General features: G+C 40.8%; 1 protein-coding gene across 1 annotated transcript; it reads right to left on the bottom strand.

The window, feature by feature from the left end:
* Positions 1 to 8,380: 8,380 nt before the first annotated feature.
* On the bottom strand, positions 8,381 to 10,003 carry LOC112181229 ((+)-neomenthol dehydrogenase). The gene is made up of 4 exons (XM_024319669.2): positions 9,910 to 10,003; positions 9,583 to 9,829; positions 9,322 to 9,393; positions 8,381 to 8,970 (listed from the first exon to the last, which is right to left on the bottom strand). The coding sequence occupies exons 1-4, from the start codon at positions 9,927 to 9,929 to the stop codon at positions 8,413 to 8,415; spliced, it is 897 nt and encodes a 298-aa protein (XP_024175437.1). The 5' UTR covers positions 9,930 to 10,003; the 3' UTR covers positions 8,381 to 8,412.
* Positions 10,004 to 21,325: the final 11,322 nt, after the last annotated feature.

Here is a 21,325-nt window from a genome sequence, read left to right as displayed (position 1 = left end):
TTGCGGATATTTAAACATAAAGAAAGACTGCAAATTTTAGTTCAACTCCCGTAAACCCAAAACAAATTGCAGAAGCATTTCAATTCCGTATTAATAAAATTCATAGACATCCCAAATTCAATCAATCTAATGCTTTATACATCAATTCTGTATATCCATCTCCACCACAAAATTACAGATATAATTAATCTCAATACCCCAACAGAAACACATTCACAACGCAAAGGCTTGGAATTCTTACCTTGTACCATTTCTGCCGAGACTTCATGCAGTCCTCCTTAGTTCCTCATCATCCCTTTAAAAATCAATCGAAATCAAGACCAGAAGCTCCCCTTTACATTTCAATTTCCCCTGTTTCCTCCAAGAACGAAATTCAAGAACAACAATCAAAAGAACTGAACATTAATAACTCCGTTAGAGTGAAATTGAAACTCACTAACTCAGCCTGTTAACGAATGAGAGGCTTGGGAGAATGGGTTACCAGAACGAAGAGAATAATCCGGCGGCGTCCGCAGCGGCTCTAGTTGAAATCAGAAGTCGGGCCATTGGTTTTGATAAAAGGAGAGGCACTGACTCTATTCTTGGAGGTATTGGAGCTCGATTCGATTTGGAGAAGGAAGACCGGAGAAACCCAGGGTCTAGGATTCCGGTGATGGAACGTGCGGGGTCCTTCGAGGTACGGCCGGCGGCGAGGCTTCTGGATTTTGATGTCCGGCTTCCTCTGAGCACGCTGATGGCGGGGGTGTGTTGAGGAAATGACCGAAACTTGATGAGAGCTAGGGAGCAGCGCCGTCACGACTTTGATGGTCGCATGATGAGGCAGGCGGCGTGGATGGCAGTGATCTTCCTGGGTTTTGATCGCAATCGGGTCCAGAATCGATTGGCTGTGGCGTGTTTTGAATGGGTGGCCAGAAACGGTGGTCTCCGATGATGCCAGAGAGAAGTGGAAAGGAGAGAGGAGAGAATTAGGTGTGCGGCCGATGAAGAGAGAGAGATTGTGTTGAGTTTCTAGGGTTAGTTTCTCTAAATACTAGTGGTCCGGTGGAGGGAAAGAATGAACATTGAAAATTGAAAAACGCCGCCGATTTAACATTTTTTTTTAAAGAAATTAATATCAACATTTTTATTTAATTCATTAATTACTATAAAATAATGCACGGTTTATGTCCACAATCGAATAGAAATTCAACAATTTATTCATGTCATACCAATTTACTACTAACGATATAAATTAACAAAACTATAAATAAAGATATGGTACATCTCAAACATTTTCAGCAATTTAAATATAATTTGTTTATTAGGGTTATCAAAACTAAAACCCTCCATGAGCAAAATGGAGGAGGAAATGGAATTTTAAAAAATTCACCGTTGGATGTTGTCCGCATAAGAATATATGGTAGTGGTAGTAATTTCAGGGATTTCCGTCTTTGGTTGGGCCCCGATCTGCCTGGTCAACTCGATACCCTAAATAGAACATAAAACAAATATGCTTGTAACCGGTCCATGGCAATTCACTTTTTTCGATCTTTCAGTTCCCACACTCTCGTGGGTAGGGGGTCTACTTACAGATGTCAAAATTCTGAAACGTTTGTCCTAGCATGGTGCCGCTCCCCTTGGGGAAGTTTGCTTGTGCAAGCGTTGACTGCTCCGTTGAGTGCCTTATTCACTGCGGATCGGCCTAATTTTTTTACACAATACCTATCACTGTTGTATAAACATATGGAAATTTTTGGATTGATCGATTTCCATTTTAGAATTTTTGGATCGAACATAATCCTTATATGCCTAGTAATGTAGTATAACTTGTTTATTAAGCTTGTTACCCTCCATAAGCAAAATGGGGGAGGAAATGGAATGTTTTAAAATGCACCGTCAGATGTTGTCCGCATAAGAATATATGGTAGTGGTAGAAATTTCAGCGATTTCCACCTTCGGTTGGGGCCCGATCTGCCCGGTCAACTCGATATCCTAAATAAAACATAAAACAAATATGCTCGTAACCGGTCCTTGGCGAGTCACTTTTTTCGATCTTTCAGCTCCCACATTCTCATGGGTAGGTGATCTACTTACGGATGTCAAAATTCCATAACGTTTGTCGTGGCATGGTGCCGCTCCCCTTTGGGAAGTTTGCTTGTGCAAAGCGTTGACCGCTCCGTTGGGTGCCCTATTCAGGGCGGATCGGCCTAATTTTTTTACACAATACCTATCACTGTTGTATAAACATATGGGAATTTTCATATTGATCGATTTCCATTTTAGATTTTTTGGACCGCGCATAATTCTTATATGCCTAGTAATGTAGTATTACTTAAAACTAGGCTTGTTACCCTCCATGAGCAAACTAGAGGACAAAATGGAATTTTTAAAAATACACCGTCATATGTTGTCGGCATATGAATATATGGTTGTGGCAGAAATTCCAGCCATTTCCACCTTCGTTTCGGCCTCGATCTACCCAGTCAACTCGATACCCTAAATAGAACATAAAACAAATATGCTAGTAACCGGTCCTTACCAATTCATTTTTCCGATCTTTCAGCTCCCACACTCTCATGGGTAGGGGGTCTACTTACGGATGTAAAAATTCCGGGATGTTTGTCCGCGCAAGGTGCCGCTCCCCTTAGGGAATTTTGCATGTGCAGAGTGTTGACCGCTCCGTTGGGTTCCTTATTCAAGGCGGATCGGCCTAATTTTTTCAGACAATACCTATCACTGTTGTATAAATATATCAGAATTTTCAGATTGATTGATTTCCATTTCAATTTGTTTGGACCGCACATAATCCTTATATGCCTACTAATGTAGTATAACTAGTTTATTAGGCTTGTTACCCTCCATGAGCAAAATGGAGGACGAAATAGAATTTATAAAAATTCACCGTCGGATGTTGTCGGCATACGAATATATGGTAGTGGCAGAAATTTCAGCCATTTCCGCCTTCGGCTCGGCCTCGATCTACCCGGTCAACTCGATACCATAAATAGAACATAAAACAAATATGCTTGTAACCGGTCCTTGCCAATTCATTTTTCCAATATTTCAACTCCCACACTCTAGTGGGTAGGGGGTCTACTTACGGATGTAAAAATTCCGGGATGCTTGTCCGCGCAAGGTGCCGCTCCCCTTAGGGAATTTTGCGTGTGCAAAGCGTTGACCGCTCCGTTGAGTGCCTTATTCAAGGCGGATCGGCCTAATTTTTTCAGACAATACCTATCACTGTTGTATAAATATATCAGAATTTTCAGATTGATCAATTTCCATTTCAGTTTTTTTGGACCGCACATAATCCTTATATGCCTACTTATGTAGTATAACTAGTTTATTAGGTTTGTTACCCTCCAAGAGCAACATGAAGGACGAAATGGAATTTTTAAAAATGCACCGTCAGATGTTGTCGGCATATGAATAAATGGTAGTGGCAGAAATTTCAGCCATTTCCTTCTTCGGTTCGGCCTCGATCTACTCGATACCCTAAATAGAACATAAAACAAATATGCTCGTAACTAGTCCTTGCCAATTCATTTTTTTTTGGTCTTTCAGCTCCCACACTCTCGTGGGTAGGGGATCTACTTACGGATGTAAAAATTCTGGAAAGTTTGTCCGCGCACGGTGCCGCTCCCCTTAAGGAAGCTTGTGTGTGTAAAGAGTTGACCGCTCCGTTGGGTGACTTATTCACAGCGGATCGGCCTAATTTTTTCAGACAATACCTATCACTGTTGTATAAACATATGGGAATTTTCAGATCGATCAATTTTCATTTCACAAATTTTTGATTGCATATAATCCTTATATGCCTAGTACTGCAGTATAACTAGTTTATTAGGCTTGTTACCCTCCATGAGCAAAATGGGAGAGGAAATGGAATTTTTTTTGCCGTCGGATGTTGTCTGCATACAAATATATAAAGGTGGTAGAAATTTCGGTGATTTCTGCCTTCGGTTGGACCTTGATCTACCCGGTCAACTCGATACCCTAAATAGAACATAAAACAAATATGCTCGTAATCAGTCTTTGCCAATTAATTTTTTTACATCTTTAAGCTCCCACACTCTCGTGGGCAGGGGGTCTACTTATGGATGTCAAAATTCCAGAACGTTTGTCCTGGCATGGTGCCGCTCCCCTTAGAGACTCATAGTAAAAATATTAACGGCTTTTGGCTTCATTTCAAAATCGATCAACTCAATCAACCATAATAACTTTAATATAACTAACAAAAACACACAATTTTCCAATCTATCAGTAAACTTTGTTCACGACCATCTTGCATAAGCTCTAACTTTGTGACTTGTGTACAAAATCTAGAAAAAATAATTGCTTTGTGACTTGTGTACAAAATATAGAAAAAATAATTCATACAACCGTTCGACGTCTACTTGGAGAGCTTTAATTATACAATTTCTCCATTTTTTTGTTTTTGCCATTTTAGTTTTATGTCACGGACAAATTTGAGATAACAAAGTGTAGTTTATTTATTCATAAAAAATAAAAATACATACAAAATAAATAAAAACAAAAAAAACCCCAAGCCCATGGCAAACGCCTAGGCCCTTCGAACGTCCAGGCCCATTTCGAACCACCAAGTCCAGGCCCATTTCGAGTTCTGCAAGGAACGCAGAACCACCGAAACTGACGATGGCCACCAATCCTCGATCCAAACCACCCCCTGTCATCCAACTCCGATCCGATCTTTCACCTCACATCAAGTATCTCTCTCACCTCACATCAAGTATCTGCATATTAACCTCCTATGGCCACGAAACCTTGCCGACAAGCATTAGATCTCAACCCAGTCAACCAACCATTCAACCTGTATGGATTTTCCCGTGCTACACACGATTCTGTTCGTCCAGAACCAGAACCAAAATCAAATACACCAACTTTTTCGAGATATCCCTAATCCTATATCAACTAATCTTGTTTATTGCTGCAACTCAGAAACCCGATTGACCCAATTGGAAAACCAATCAAAGAACACAAATTCAAGGTAAAAAGCAATCAAAATTTAAGATGGGTACCTCAGTTTTTGTGACAGTATGAACATATTTCTGCTTGGAATCAGCTCCAGGCTTGGAAGCGGTCTTCACCATGCAAAGGGAGAGGGATCGTCGAATGCTTTGAATGATAAGTCGGAGGGGGCTGATTCTTTAATCTGCACCAGTTCTTCTTCGAAATTCTTGGTTTTTCGGCGGAGGCGAGAATGGGATTAACCGATCCCATGATCGGTGATATGGCTTTGGGGAGGGTACCAGAGGGAGGTACCTCGACTTCTTTCTACCTCAATGAACTGAGGCTTTTACCCCCTCGTTTCTACCTCAATCATAGAGATGAATTTTCGGGTTTGGGGAGCTTGTATCCGAGCACGGGGGCGGTGAAGAAGAAGAAGAAGAACAATAGCTCCAGAGATGTCATTCTTTATTATTGGGATTTTACCCACTTTTTACCCGTTCTCTCTCTCTCTCTGTCTCTGAATCAAAGTTGCAATTTTTTTTTCTTCAAACCCGTTTCTAAGAAGACGGTAACGGGGACTTCCACGTTAGTCAAATTGGGTCTGACCAGCCTGACATATGGCCTGGACCAACCGATCGGCGGCTGTCGTTCTGCCACGTCACCAGGTGACCCTCACCTAGGTGGATAGCAGAATCTTCGGCTTAATTGTATGATTCTTCCAAGGACATGGTCTTGTTACTTGTCATAAAGCTGTAGCACTGCCAATTTTGCTTTAATCACGTAAAATATTAAAGCACTGGTCTTTCTCTTTATGTGATTGCCCACTACCGCTTAAAACATGGAACACACCACTATTTCGATTAAAAGTGTCTGCCACCAAGTTTTGCTTTGATTGAAAATCGAGGTTATTACATCAACAATCAAAACTTTTTATGCTATTTTACCAACAAAGGAAAACAAAGCATGCTACATGTCAACCACTCAATCTAATACATCTATATATGTGCTACTATTGGAGAAAGGTGATATTGATGAGCTCCAAAGGACAGAAACTTTACAAGAAAAGAGGTTCGATCATACCAAAATATCGAGCTTCCCAAACTGTGTTTTGATGAATTATGCTAGAGAATCAACACTAGCAGGGTCAGCCACATCAAGTTGTTGAAAAACTACTTGGCCCGAGAGGCCAGACTCTTTCAGCTTCTCAACAGCTTCAAGGCCTCTCTTCTCATCTCTAAGTTAACACCACAGTGATTCCAGTCGAGGCCAACTGTCTAACAGTTTCAAATCTGATTCCTTTGTTTGATCCAGTCACAACTGCATACCTGGAAAATACAAGAGTTAAGGTCAGAAAGAGAGAAGAAAAAGAGGAAATTGTTACAGATGTGTAGTAGTAGTACATCATAGTTGATTCTGCCATTGATGAATAACTTGGGAGGGACTTCTGTTGTCTTTGAGATTTGGGAGAACTGAAGACTGCTCTTCTGTGAAGACTATTAAGCAAATGACCATTTGCTTGTTTGTACTCAGGGACAGATTATTCTTGTAGTACGTATGTGGTTATGGGAACGAGGAATCAATTACTTTCTTGAAATTATTTACCATAAAAACAAACTTTTTTTTTTTTGAAATTGGGTCATTATTGTGGTGACACAATTGTCCACGTTAATCTGAAACTTTTTGTGGTGAGGTTTAGTCTATGAAATGACGTATAACAGATCCAATTGCCTTTGACTCCATGAGTTCAAACCTTAAAAATCATACACCAAATTTAACAAAAGCTCGAGCTTCAAATTTTGGTGAGTAGAATGTTTAATTGCGATGAACTATATAAATGTATTTCTGATTGTTTCATTCGCAGCGGGTGGTGGAATTGATGCCAGCCTTCCCTTGGCTGGGTGGGCGTTTTGCTTCCGAGGAGAAGATGGTGGCTGCTCTGGGTCAGATTGTGCAACTCTGCCCTTGCTCTTGGTTTCTTGATCCAGGAGGAGACGTTGATGCTGATGGAGGTGGTGCTGTCGGCGGCGGCGATGCTGATGGAGGTGCTCCTAGCCATTTTGTTCCAATGGTGCATGGTTAGAATTGTTTTGAGGCCCCGGGTTGTCTTCAGCCCTAGTGATGGTGATGTTAGCCATGGCGGCACTGCAGGCTGTGGCATTGGCAAAGCAGACGGTGTTGGTCAAGCCGGTGGTGTCGGCACTATTGCTAACGGTGGCAGCGCTAAAGTCGTTTACTTCTAGCCAGTTTGATTCATGCCCTAGGATTATCTTTGGGCTTGAATATGGCCTTCGTAGCCCACTCTTGCTTTTATTTTAGTATTATTTTCTTTTATTTTTCTTTTCATTGTGTTTTAATAACGAAACGGAGCTCCGTAGGGAGGATTTAGGGTCCAATTGAGGCAGGTTTTGAGTATTTTGCTACTCTCTTTCCCTACTGTTTGAGCGTGCTGTGTTTATCAGTACATGGATACGTTTAGGTACTCATTTTATCGGTGCCACACGCGTGACGAGTTCCTTTGTAACTAATTTGTTGGCCAGAGTAATGAAAAGTGTTCACGTTTCTTCTAAAATAAAAAAAATAAATAAATAAAAACATTATGATATCTGTGTTTTAATATAAGTATGTCTTCCCTCGAGTGAGAATGGTTCCATAGTCTCTGCTGTCAATCTGATTATCTGAGATGATTAAACTGAATCAATATTTAATCTCAAGGATTTAAGATGTGAATGGATTTGTCTCCACTTGGTTTTAGTAATCTATGGATTCTTAAACATACCACTTTACATAGTAAAGCAACTAGATTTGTAGTAAAAGTTTACTTCCTGTTAAGTAAGTTCAAGAGCTTATCGTATGCTAATGAGTCAACTAATGGATACTATGTGCAACTAAAGATACAGGTTTGATGCACAAGGAAGAAAAAAAAAAGGAAGGTTTACCAAATAAAGATTTTCATCTTGTTAGGTGTTTTCAGATCAGATAGCTGATTCCAAACACTTGGCTGTCCTTGCTTGTAATTAGTGAATACATGATTCTTTATTACTGTTCAACAGGGAACCCAAGAGACTGCTTTAACAGAGAATTTACCATTCTTGTCAAAATGCCAGACCACTATCATCTTCTTCTCCATGAGCCAGTGGAATAGAGAGGATTGAGGACATTTCATGCTATGGATAAGTGTCTCAAATTAGCTCAGTATTCCAATAGCTTTTTGCAAGCATAAAATCACTCACTCTTGTTTGAGAAATCCAGCAATATATGATACCAGTTTTGTTCATCAACTTATTCCATTCTGCTCCCAATACTTGCATCATTTATGTATTCAAGATGGACATATTTGCAGAATTAGGACAGCAATCTCCAAGGGGCTATATATCTTCAGATAAATGACTCACTGAATTTTATTAAGAAGTTCCAAATTTAATCAGTTACAACTGACATATATTTGCATCAATCTGTCTTCGTTTAAATACTTTGTACTTCAGACCGAACAAAGAATTGGCCTGTGGGGCCATCACTAGGCAGCAATGCTAAATTCACAACACTTGCAGCACCTTCTTCAACAGGCAAGACGCCGGTATTGAAGTTTATATCTGTTTTGACATAGCCAGGGCAGACAGAGTTGACGCGAAAACGGGGGTACTTCTTGGCTAGAATCCTTGTATATGCATTCATTGCTGCTTTTGAGACTGTATAGCCTGGCTTCATAGAAGGCCAACCCTTGCTTTCAAGTAAATTTTCCTTGAAATCGTTTAGAAACTCTGTCAGTACTTCGTCTACAGTCTCTTCGCTTAGGTTCTCCACATCAGTACTAAGAACTCCTTTCACTCGATCACTTGGTATGTTCTTTAACTTCCCCATAGAGGATGAAACACTAACAATTCTTGGTGAATCAGATAGCTGGAGGAGTGGAATTAGTGCTTCAGCTGTTCTTTTAGCACCATAATAATTTATTTGCAAGCATTCTTCTGTTAACTCGTAACTTTCCGTTATCAACTTTTTCCAATCAATCTGTCCTCCTTCCTGCATGGATCAGTAAGAAAAAACATTATCTTTTACAGTCCCTTGAATTCTCAGATGATGTACTTTGCACACATAGTTTTTCCTTTAGAAAAAGGCATGGAATCAACCAGAATAGACCCTAGGCCAAACCAAAGATCAAACCACAATTGTCACAATAGTACATTGAACTAAGGAAGCATTTAGTTGTAAATAGCTAGCTATTCAATGGAATTGTGTAATATGCTGATAAACGAAACAGATGAAGCCAAAGAGGAGCTTAAAGCAACATGACTAACCAAGGTTTTCCTTTATCAATGGTGCACCTTTTAGCGTGCAGTAATGGAATAACAAAGAAATAAGTTAAAGACTCACAGCACGAGATTCAGATGCAGCTTTAAAACCATCAGCATCAACTGTAACCCCACCAATTCCTGCATTGTTCACCTGTCAAAGTTCAACAATCTTAATATCTGTGCTATTTTACCAAAAAAGAAAAACAAAGCAAGGTACATGTCAACCACCCAATCTAACAGTATCTAATAACGTTTTCATCAATGTGCCACTGCGATAGGCAGTATTGATGAGCTTGATTCAAAGGACAGAAACTTTTCAAGAAATGAGCTTTTATCATACCAAAATATCGAGTTTCCCGATATGGGTTTTGATGAATTGTGCCAGAGAAGCAATACTAGCAGGGTCAGCCACATCAAGTTGGTGAAAAACTACTTGGCCTGAGAGGCCAGATTCTTTCAGTTTCTCAACAGCTTCAAGGCCCCTCTTCTCATCTCTAGCAGTTAACACCACTGTGATTCCCTTTGAGGCCAACTGCCTTACAGTTTCGAATCCGATTCCTTTGTTTGATCCTGTCACAACTGCATACCTGGAAAACACAAGAAGCAAGTTCAGAAAGAGAGGAGAAAAAGAAGAAACTGTGTTACAGATGTGTAGTAGTAGTAGTACCTCTTAGTTGATTCCGCCATTGATGATTAGCTTGGGAGGGACTTCTGTTGACTTTGAGATTTGGGAGAACTGAAGGCCACTCTTCCTTTGTAATACCAGTGAAGGCTAGACTATGAAGAAAATGACGATTTGCTAGGTATATTATACTATTCCTGTACACGGGGAGAGATTCTTCTAGTTATGTTATACTATTCTTGTAGTACGTGGATATGGAAACAAGGAATTAATTACGTTCTTGCAATAATTTACCACAAAGGTGTTGTAAATGATAATGAATATTCATGCAATAAGTATTGCTTAATGTATGCGATTGACAGACTCGTAATGTTTGTGATTGACTCGTAATGTGCGATTGATTAGTATAGCTATTATGTATTGCCTTTTGTATACATGATGTAACCCAATATAAACCTCATGGTGAGATGAATACAATACAATACAATTTTTCCAATTCTCTACAACACGTTATCAGCACGAGCCCTAACCACAAGAAAAAAAACCAAACCAGAAAATTCTTCAAAACCTGCCACTGCCACCTTCAAGCCTCACTGCTGCAGCTCTTAGCCCATGCTAGCCTCACCTGCAGCACCTACGCTCCCCTGCGCATGCATCCCTGCTGCCCCTGCAGCACCAACGCAAGCCGACTGCATCCGTCTCCTTTCCTGTGCACGTTCGTCTTCTTACAGGCTCCGAAACATCTAGTTTGGAACTTCAGATCAAAATCTTTTCTTCATCAGAGTTGTTCGTCTCTGTCTTTTCCATCTAACCTCAAAATTTCAGCCTTATCAGAGTTTTTTTGAGACTGGTACAACAATCAAAGTGAAAGCTGTTCAGAAGAGAATCTGCTCCGAATTTCAACACGTAAGTTTTGTAATTAAGGTTGCTGCTTTCTTGTATTTTAAATTCCTTTTATTTTTTGCACAATTTTGGAATATATGAACAGGATTTTGAGTATTTAATAAAGCGGAATTATGGGGATTCACGTTTAACGAACACTAACGAACTAAGAGTGTTCATAATGCTCGGACTAAGAGCGTCCGTAAGCATCAAATTGTGACCATATTAAAACATTATTGTTTGGTCTAATCCAAAAGAGATTCTTGGAAGTTGTTTTCTTGGTAGCATAGCTTGGAAATCTTATTATTTTAGTTTTCGTGGAAGTTTAGCTCCGAAACTAATATATCTTCTCTTCTTATTTTCAGGATGTCGAATGAACCTAGACTCGACTTTCCCATGCTTGACTCAACAGGCTCGGATTCCCACAGTTGGGTAACCGATGTTGAGTACCACCTCACTTCAAAGGGAATATTATCCATCATCCAAGCACCAACCCTCCTAGGGAACGCCCACAACGTGCACAAAGTGCACCTCAATTAAAGGGAGGCAACCACAATGATGTGTGTCATCGATGTGGATCAAGTGAGCATTGGTTAAAGCAATGCAAGGAAAGCGAGCAACTAGCTGCAAGATACAGGGCATACAGGGACCTGAGGGAGCAAGAAGTGTACCTTGCAGAAGCAGAAGAAAATGGTGGAGACGTCCATCTCGCCATAGAGGACTTCAAAGCAGACGATGAAGTGCACAAGGATGCCGCAGACTTTGATTAGATTAGTCCTCTTATTTTCCAAGAATTTTTGTAATGGCAATATGCATTATTCAATAAATTACAATTGTATTAAACTCTTTCTTATGTGGTGCACCCAATGAAATATGATGTCTAGGAAAGTCATTGATATTAATGGTACTTAAGAGAGCCTCGCTCCACCAACATCTCTCTCTACTTTCCTGGTCATATTTGATTAGAGTTACCAAACGGATAGAGTGACAACAATGTGTCTTAGTTTGATTTTATTTTGGATTAGACTTTTTGGGACCTTTGATGAAATCATTGGCTATCGTTATTAATAAAGTATCGGATTATTATTTGATGTCATGGACATGTTTTAATTCTGAACTTTATTAATTTTCAGTATGTTTCCTAGAGAGTTGGAATACCTTGTTGATAGTGGCACCACACATACTATATTGCGACATAGGCAACTATTTCTATAGATGATGCCTAGTCGATCTTCTGTGACTACGATGGCTGGACCATCACAATTGATTCAAGACTGAGGACCAGCTCAATTTATGTTTCCAAATGGCACAAGTATTAATGTCACCGAAGCTCTGTATGCTCCTAGGGCTAGAAGGACCCTATTGAGTTTTAAAGATATAAGAGCCAATGGTTTTCATGTGGAAACACATTGTGAGAAAGGACAAGAGTTCCTTTGCATCACCTCTAATGACTACGGACATAAACGAGTATTAGAGAAACTTATGTGTTGCTCTAGTGGGTTGTATGCAACCACTATTCGAATTATTGAATCCAACCATATCATGAGAGATGACTTATGGGATTCTTACACATATAGGCTTTGGCATGACCTTTTGGGACACCCAGGTCGTGATATGATGATCCGTATATTAAAAATTTCACACAGACATCCATTTTTCAAAACGAAAAGAAGTCAGAACTGAAATTCGGTCCAAGGAAGGGCTAGCGTCGCCTACCCCCTGCGGCCCAAAAGTTGACGCAACCAATACCTCCTTAGTTCCTTTTTTCTACTTTTAAAGTCAATTGTGACTTCTTTGCTCAATCAACCAGATACTTCCCTAGTTGCTTCTAAAGCCCCTCTTTCGTTTTGGAAAGCCTGCTCTTTAGCAAAATTAGGATCGAGACCATCCTATGCGAAGGACACTAAGGAAAATATTCCATTCTTACAAAGAATCCAAGGTGATATTTGTGGGCCTATTCAACCAACTTGCGGACCATTTAGATATTTTATGGTGTTGGTTGATGCATCGACACGATGGTCACATGTCATGCTATCGTCCATAAGAAATGCTGCATTTGCTAAACTCCTAGCACAAATCATTAAATTAAGGGCTCACCACCCTGATCATCCCATTAAGTCAATTTATCTTGACAATGCTGGAGAGTTTACATCAAAAACATTTGATGACAATTACATGTCCATTGGGATTGAGGTTGAACACCTTGTTCCTCATCTTCACACCCAAAATGGTCTCACAAAAGCTGCCATTAAACGACTTCAAATGGTCACTAGAGCATTGGTTATGCGCACCAATCTCCCTGTTTCTGCTTGGTGCTATGCAATATTGCATGCAGCTGTGCTCATTCGTCTGAGGCCTACTGCTACTCAACCCTTTTCTGCGTCCCAGATGGTTACTGGATATGGCTTGATGTATCACATTTACGCATATTTGGGTGTGCAGTTTATGTGCCAATTACGCCGCCACAGCGCACCAAAATGGGTCCTCAAAGACGATTAGGCATTTATGTTGGATATGACTCTCCAACCATTATCCGCTACTTAGAACCCTTGACAGGCGATCTATTTACCGCTAGATTTGCAGATTGTCACTTTGATGAGATAGTCTTCCCGTCGTTAGGGGGAGATAGGAACAATAATGTTCAACAGGAACGATAGGAATTGTCGTGGTCTGTCCCCACTTTGTCTCATCTTGATCCCCGAACAGCACAGTCCCTAAATTGAAGTGCGGAGAATTCTCGATCTTCATAACGTAGCAGACTCTATGCCTAATGCATTTTTTGATATCGCTAAAGTGACAAGATCACATATACCTACTGCAAACGTGCCTGTAAGGATTGATGTCCCTAAAAATCATGGACATGGCGCCACCCCTAGGGGTATTGGGCATGGCGCCGCCACCACTAATAGTGATGGTAATGTGGCTCAGGCCTGGCTCCCAGCAAGGAAACGTGGGAGGCCAAAAGGGCTCGAGAAAGAAAGCGAGTTTGGCACAGAAAGATCCATTAATCATTGACATAAATAGCCTGTCTCACAAAGATATTCTGGAGTATGGTTATGTCCAAGAGACATCATTGGGGGACGCTCCAATGTTAGAACCAATTTCAGGGAATAGGGAGATTTCCATGAATTACACTAGTGTACATGAGACGTTAAATCGAGATTCTATTATCCTTGATGATGTGTTGGCACATTCTATTGCTCAAGGAATTATAGAACACGATGATATCGAACCTCGACTCCGTTGAAGAATGTCAACGAAGAGGAGACTGGCCTAAATGGAAAGATGCCATCCAGGTTGAATTGGATTCACTAACAAAGAGACAGGTATTTGGGCCTATAACGCTGACAGCCCCAAGTATAAAGCCTGTTGGCCCTAAATGGGTCTTTATTAGAAAGCGTAATGAGAAAAATGAGGTTGTTAGATACAAAGCATGCCTTGTGGCGCAAGGTTTCTCACAACGCCCTGGAATCGACTACGAGGAGACATATTCTCCCGTAATGAACGTTATAACGTTCCGCTACCTTGTCAGTTTGGTAGTTTCCGAAAAACTTGACATGCAGCTTATGGATGTGGTTACAGCATATCTCTACGGGGATCAAGATTCAAAGATATATATGAAGGTTCCAGATGGACTTCAATTACCCAAGGCAAGTGGCTCTAAACCACGGAGTGCGTTTTCAATAAGATTGAGACGCTCACTATATGGATTGAAACAATCCGGACGGATGTAGTATAATCGTCTAAGTGACTACTTGATTGGGAAGGGATATGAGAACAATGAAATATGCCCATGCTTGTTTATAAAAAGGACAAGTTCTGGATTTGCAATTGTAGCAGTTTATGTCGATGACAAGAACCTAATTGGAACTATAGATGAGTTAAAGGAAACTGCTAAATACTTGAAATCCGAATTTGAGATGAAAGATCTTAGGAAAACACGGTTTTGTCTCGGACTAGAACTCAAGCACTGTAGCGATGAGATTGTGATCCATCAGTCAGCATATACTCAAAAATTACTAAGGTGCTTTAATGAAGATAAAGCAAAGTCTGTGAGTACTCCCATGATCGGTCGTAGTCTTGAGCCTGAAAAAGATCGGTTTCATCCAAGGGATGAGGACGAAGACTTATTAGAGGCTGAAGTGTCCTATCTAAGTGCAGTTGGCACATTATTGTACTTGGTTCAATGCACAAGGCCAGACATCTCCTTCCCAGTAAACTTGTTAACTCAACACAGTTCTGCGCCAACACGCCACCATTAGATTGGCATAAAGACAATCTTTCAATACTTGAGAGGTACGATTGAAATGGGCTTGTTTTATCCCTACAGAGAGAAAAGAAATAACGAAAGTGTGGGATCGGACTCCACAAGGCAAAACGCCACCTTTCGTGCTCCTCCTCCCCTCCATCAAAATGACAACGATGTCTTGATGAGTTTTGCTGATGCAGGGTATCTCTCTGACCCTCACAAAGGTCGCTCCCAAACGGGTTATGTCTTTACCATGGGAAGCATTGCAATATCTTGGAGGTCTGCAAAGCAAACCCTTGTTGCTACTTCCTCAAATTATGCAGAGATTATAGCTTTACATGAAGTTGTACGAGAATGCATATGGCTAAGGTCTGTAGTTAGACACATTCAAGGAACTTGTGGTTTGAAGTCTACCACAGATAAACCTACATGCATTTATGAAGATAATGCAGCTTGTATTGAGCAAATGAAGTTAGGTTTCATCAAGGGCGATAACACCAAGCATATATCGCCTAAGTTCTTTTACAATCAGCAACAACAAACACTTCTAAATATTGAAGTAAATCAAATCCATTTAGAGGATAATGTAGCAGACTTGTTTACCAAGTCGTTACCTAAATCCACCTTCGAGAAACATGTGAAGAGCATCATATTAAGAAAGTTATCCGAACTCCGATAATTGTTGAAATTAGGGGGAGACCTTGACATCAGGGGGAGGTATGATGTCTTCATGTTCGATCTCGAAGAGTGAGGGACGTGTTGTGCTCTTTTTGTCCTTCGGTTATTTTTGTCCCACAAGATTTTTGTTACCTGGCAAGGTTTTTAGTAGGGCAACTATCAAAGCGTCATCACCAAGTTTGAGCGGCACAAGGGGGAGTGTTGAAGGATGTCAACTACTCCACATTCACGCTCATTGTGCTCTTTTTCTCCTTCGACCAAGGTTGCTTTTTTTCCCCACAAGGTTTTTATTACTTGGCAAGGTTTTTGACGAGGCAACTTAGAAGCGCATAGTAGAGGCAACACTATTGACATGGAATATCCAAGGGGGAGTGTTGCAAATGATAATGAATATTCATGCAATAGGTATTGCCTAATGTATGCGATTGACAGACTCGTAATGTATGCGATTGACATACTTGTAATGTGCGATTGACAGACTCATAATGTATGCGATTGACATACTTGTAATGTGCGATTGATTAGTATAGCTATTATGTATTGCCTTTTGTATACATGGTGTAATCCCATATAAACCTCATGGTGAGATGAATACAATACAATACAATTTTTTCAATTCTCTACAACAAAAGAAAAGAAAAAATTTTGTTGGACTAGTGATGCAATTGTCGACGTTAATCTGAAACTTTCTGTGGTCACGTTTAATCTATGAAGAGACGTATAACAAATCGAATTGCTTTTGAGTCCAAACTTTAAAAATTATACATTGTTGTAGGAGAATAGAATTGTGTGTTTATTATTGATAATAGGAGCCCTTATATAGAGAGTTACAACGTACACAAAAGGTAATAGAATCCGAATACATTGAATACCTAGAACCTTCTCCTATTACAACTCTAAACCCTAGTTTGTAGAGGCACACTATGTCGACATCCTTCAACACTCCCCCTTGTGCCGCTCAAACTTGGTGATGACGCTTTGATTGTTGCCTCGTTAAAAACCTTGCCAGGTAACAAAAACCCTGTGGGACAAAAATAACCCTGGTCGAAGGACAAAAAGAGCACAACACGTCCTTCACTCTTCGAGATCGAACATGTAGACATCATGCCTCCCCCTGATGTCAATATCTCCCCCTGATTGCTACAATCATGAGAGTTCGGATAATTTTCTCAATCCGATGCTCTTCACATGTTTCTCGAAAGTGGATTTTGGTAATGACTTAGTAAATAAGTCCGCTACATTATCCTCTGATCGGATTTGGTTCATTTCAATATTTAGAAATGCTTGTTGTCATTTAGATGGAGGGGAGGAGGAGCACGGAAGGTGGCATTTTGCCTTGTGGGGTCTGATCCCACACTTCCGTCATCTCTTTTCTCTGTAGGGATAGAACAAGCCCATATCAATCGTACCTCTCAAATATCGAAAGATTGTCTTTATACCATTCTAATGGAGTTGCGTTGGCGCGGGGCTATATCTAGCCAACAAGTTCATAATAATTGAGGTGTCCGGTCTTGTATTGTGCTAAGTACAATAATGCGCCTATTGTACATAAGTAAGCACTTCTGCTATTAACACGTCTTCGTCATCATCCCTGGGACGAAACGGATCCCTTTTAGGGCCAAGACTACGGACGACCATGGTGCATCTTTGGCTTTATCAAAAATGTCTCTTGACACGGTATACAAGTTCTGAATTTAGACAAAACCGTGTTCTCCCAAGGTCATTCCTCTCAAACTCGGATTTCAGGTGTTCAGCGGTTTCCCTTAATTCTCAAGGGTTCCAATTATGTTTATCAACATAAACCGCGACAATTGCAAATCCGGAACTTGTCATGGAAACGCGTGGGCATAGTTCATATCCCTTCCCAATCAAGTAGTCATTTAAGTGAGCATTTCAACCTCGTTGCAAATGCGCTCCGTGGTCTAGAGCCACTTGACTTGGGTAAATAGAGTCCACAAGAACCTTCATTATATTCTGTATATAGATCCCCATAGAGATACGTAGTGACCACATTCGTAAGCTGCATGTTCAGTTATTTGGAAACTACTAAACTGACAAGGTAGTGGAGTGCAATGACATCCATTACGAGAGAATATGTCTTCTCGTAGTCGATTCCAGGGCATTGTGAGAAACCTTGCGCCATAAGGTGAGATTGCCATCTCTTTTTCTCATCATGCTATCTAACGAAGACCTGTTAATGTCAATAGGTTTTACGTTAGGAGGTGTTGGCATCTCAGGCCCGAAATTCTTCCTCTTCGTTAGTGAATCCAATTCAACCTGGATCGCATCTTTCCGTTTAGGCCAAGTTTCTCTACGTTGGCATTCTTCAACGGAGTAAGGTTCGATGTCATTGGTCTCAATAATTCCACGTCCTCATGTACACTAGTGTAGTTCGTAGAGATCTCTATATTCTCAGGAATTGGTTCTAACATTGAGGCGTCCCCCAACGATGTCTCTTGGACATAACCACAATCTAAAATATTCTCATGAGACGGATTTTGAGTATCAATGATCAATGGATCAAGTTGTGCCAAACTCGCTCTAGTCTTAGGGCGAGAATCCATCGAACGTATGGGTCTCCTACTCTCTCTAGCGGAACCCATGGACTATGACGCCATTATGCCACCTTTGTGGCGTCACCATACCACCATCCATGGTGGTGTTGCTGTACCCATCTTCTGGGTGGCACCATGTCCTCTTGTGGGGACATCAATCCTTGCAGGCATTTTTGCAGCAGGTATATGTGATCTCGTCACTTTTAGGGGATCAAGATGAGACATAGTGGGGACAGACCACGACAATTCCTGTCGTTCCAGTTGAACATTGACGTTCTAATCTCCCCCTAACGACGGGAAGACTGTCTCATCAAAGTGACAATTTGCATCCAGCGAAATAGAGATCGCCTGTCAAGGGTTCTACATAGCGGACTTATAGTTGGAGACTCATGTCCAACAAATATATATATGCATTCGTTGCAATGACTCATGTTGGTGCGCTGTGGCGACGCAATTGGCACATGAACCGCACAATCAAATATGCATAAATACGAGATATTAAACTCGAACCCAGTCACTAGCTGTAACGCAAATAAAAGTTGAGTGGCTGCTATGAGTCGTAGACGAATTAGCATAGCTGCATGCGATATTGCATAACCCAAGCGGAAATATTGGTGCGCATTACCAATGTCTGAGCTACCATTGTAGTCGTTTAATGGTGGCTTTTCCGCGAGACCAATTGGGTGTGTACATGGGAATATGATACTTGATATCAATACCCAGTGATATGCAATAGTCATCGAAAACTGTCGATGTAAACTCTCTAGCATTATCAAGTCAAATTGACTGAATGGGATGATCTGGGTATTGAGCCCGTAGCCATATGTTATGTGCTAGGAGTGTAGTATAAGCAGCATTACGAGTGGATAATGGCACAACACGTGACCAGCGTGTTTGCGTATCAACCAACACCATAAAACATCTATATGGTCCGCAAGTTGATTGATCAAATCCATAGAATTCCCTTAGATTCTTTGTGAGAATGGAATTATTTCCTCAATCTCCTTTGCATAGGATGGTCTCAATCTTAAATAACAGGTTTTACAGAACGAAACATGGGCTTTATAATCAACAAATAAAGATTTTGGTGAAGCCATAGTGTCACAATAGACTTGAGAAGTAGAGAGAGAAGTTTATGGCGTCAATGCCATGTATTTGCCGCAGGGGGTAGGCGGCACTGGCCATGTATGGCCTGTCTTTGCACAATCATGGCGCCATGAGGCGCATGTGCAGCTCCTCGAACCAATTCTTGGTTCTTACTTTTCTTCGTTCTGAAAATGGATGTCCGTGTAAAGTCTTTAATACACAGATCATCATGTCAAAGCCTATATGTGTCAAAATCCCATAAGTCGTCTCTCATGACATAGTTGGATTCAATAACTCAAATAGTGGTTGCATACAACCCACTAGAGCGACACATAAGTTTCTCTAATACTCGTTTATGTCCGTAGTCATTAGAGGTGATGCAAAGGAACTCTGTCCATTCTCATAATGTGTTTCCACATGAAAACCATTGGCTCTATAAAGTTCGAATTAAGGTATGTCCAAGACATTGAGTAAAAGAATTGACACTTTATTAATAGCCAATGATTACATCAAGGTTTCGAAAGTCTAATCCAAAATAAAATCAAAGTAAGACACATTGTAGTCACTCTATCCGTTTGGTAACTCCAATCAAATATGACCAGGAAAGTAGAGAGAGATGTTGGTGGAGCGAGGCTCTCTTAAGTACCAAGAATCTCAATGACTTTCCTAGACATCACATTTTATTGGGTCTGCCACATAAGAAAGAGTTAATACAAATGTCATTTATTGACTAAGGCAAATTACCATTACAAAAGTTCTTGGAAAAATAAAAAGGACTAATCTAATCAAAGTCTGTTGCATCCATGTGCACTTCATCTTCAGCTTTGAAGTCCTCTATGGTGAGATTGACATCTCCACCATCTTCTTCTTCTTCTGCAAGGTACACTTCTTGCTCTCTCATGTCCCTATATGCCTTGTAGCTAAATTTGGATTGCCGGAATCTGGTCGGAAATTGGCAGTTGGTGGGCTGCCCTTCTCCCTTCCCCTTTTTTTTTTTCTTTCTTCCTCCTTTTTTTTTCGGGGCCCAGCCCTTTTCCCTTCCTTTTTTTTTTTCTTCTTTTCGCGTCTTCTTTCTTCTTGTTTTCTGGTTTGCTTGTGGGCGTGGGGGCAGCACCGGCTGTGCTGGGCTGTGTTGCCGAAGGTTGGAGGCTGTGCTGCAAGGCGCGAAGGCTGGCTGCAGGTTGCAGCGGGCTAGTGAGGAGGCTGGGTTGGTGTGCAGGCAGCAGCATGGGCTGCGTAGGTGTGCAGGGCGAGCTGCGGGGGGCTGAGGCAGCAGGGGCTGCAGGAGGTGTGCTGCAGGAGGCGGACTTGCTGCAGGGGGCAGCAGGGGCTGCAGTGGGCTGCTGGCCGAGCTAGGGTTTAGGGAGGAGAGATCTGCAGCATATTTTGTGAGAGATAGTTTTAGGGTTTTTTTTTCTTTTTCTTTTGGGTTAGGGTTATAGAGTCGTGCTGATAACGTGTTGTAGGAGAATAGAATTGTGTGTTTATTATTGATAATAGGAGCCCTTATATAGGGAGTTACAACGTACACAAAAGGTAATAGAATCCGAATACATTGAATACCTAGAACCTTCTCCTATTACAACTCTAAACCCTAGTTTGTAGAGGCACACTATGTCGACATCCTTCAACATACATCAAATTAGAGAAAAGCTCGACCTTCAAATTTGAAGAGTAAAATGGTTAACTGTTATGAACTATATAAATGGTTATCCTTGTCCCCTTTCCAAAACTTGGGTAGCATGACCCTTGAAGCAATGAACATGAACACTATCTCTCTCGTACACAGGCTTCAACAGGTTCTCAATGAGTAGAAACATCAATATACAAGCTGATAATGTTACAACTGAGAAGCTAATGGCAATAGACCGATTGCCAAAAAAAAAATTCTACAAGTCAGGTAGAAAGTGACAAGAAGTCATGTACTGCCTCATTTTAGGGAACCACATATGGCGGGTCACATATTCCACCGTCTCCCCTGCAATCAATATATATAGTCCAACACAAATTC

Source organism: Rosa chinensis, chromosome 1 (assembly GCF_002994745.2).
Source record: "Rosa chinensis cultivar Old Blush chromosome 1, RchiOBHm-V2, whole genome shotgun sequence".
Lineage (NCBI taxonomy): Eukaryota > Viridiplantae > Streptophyta > Magnoliopsida > Rosales > Rosaceae > Rosa > Rosa chinensis.
The sequence above is the reverse complement of the archived record's forward strand: the minus strand, read 5'-3'. Positions and strand labels throughout refer to the sequence as shown.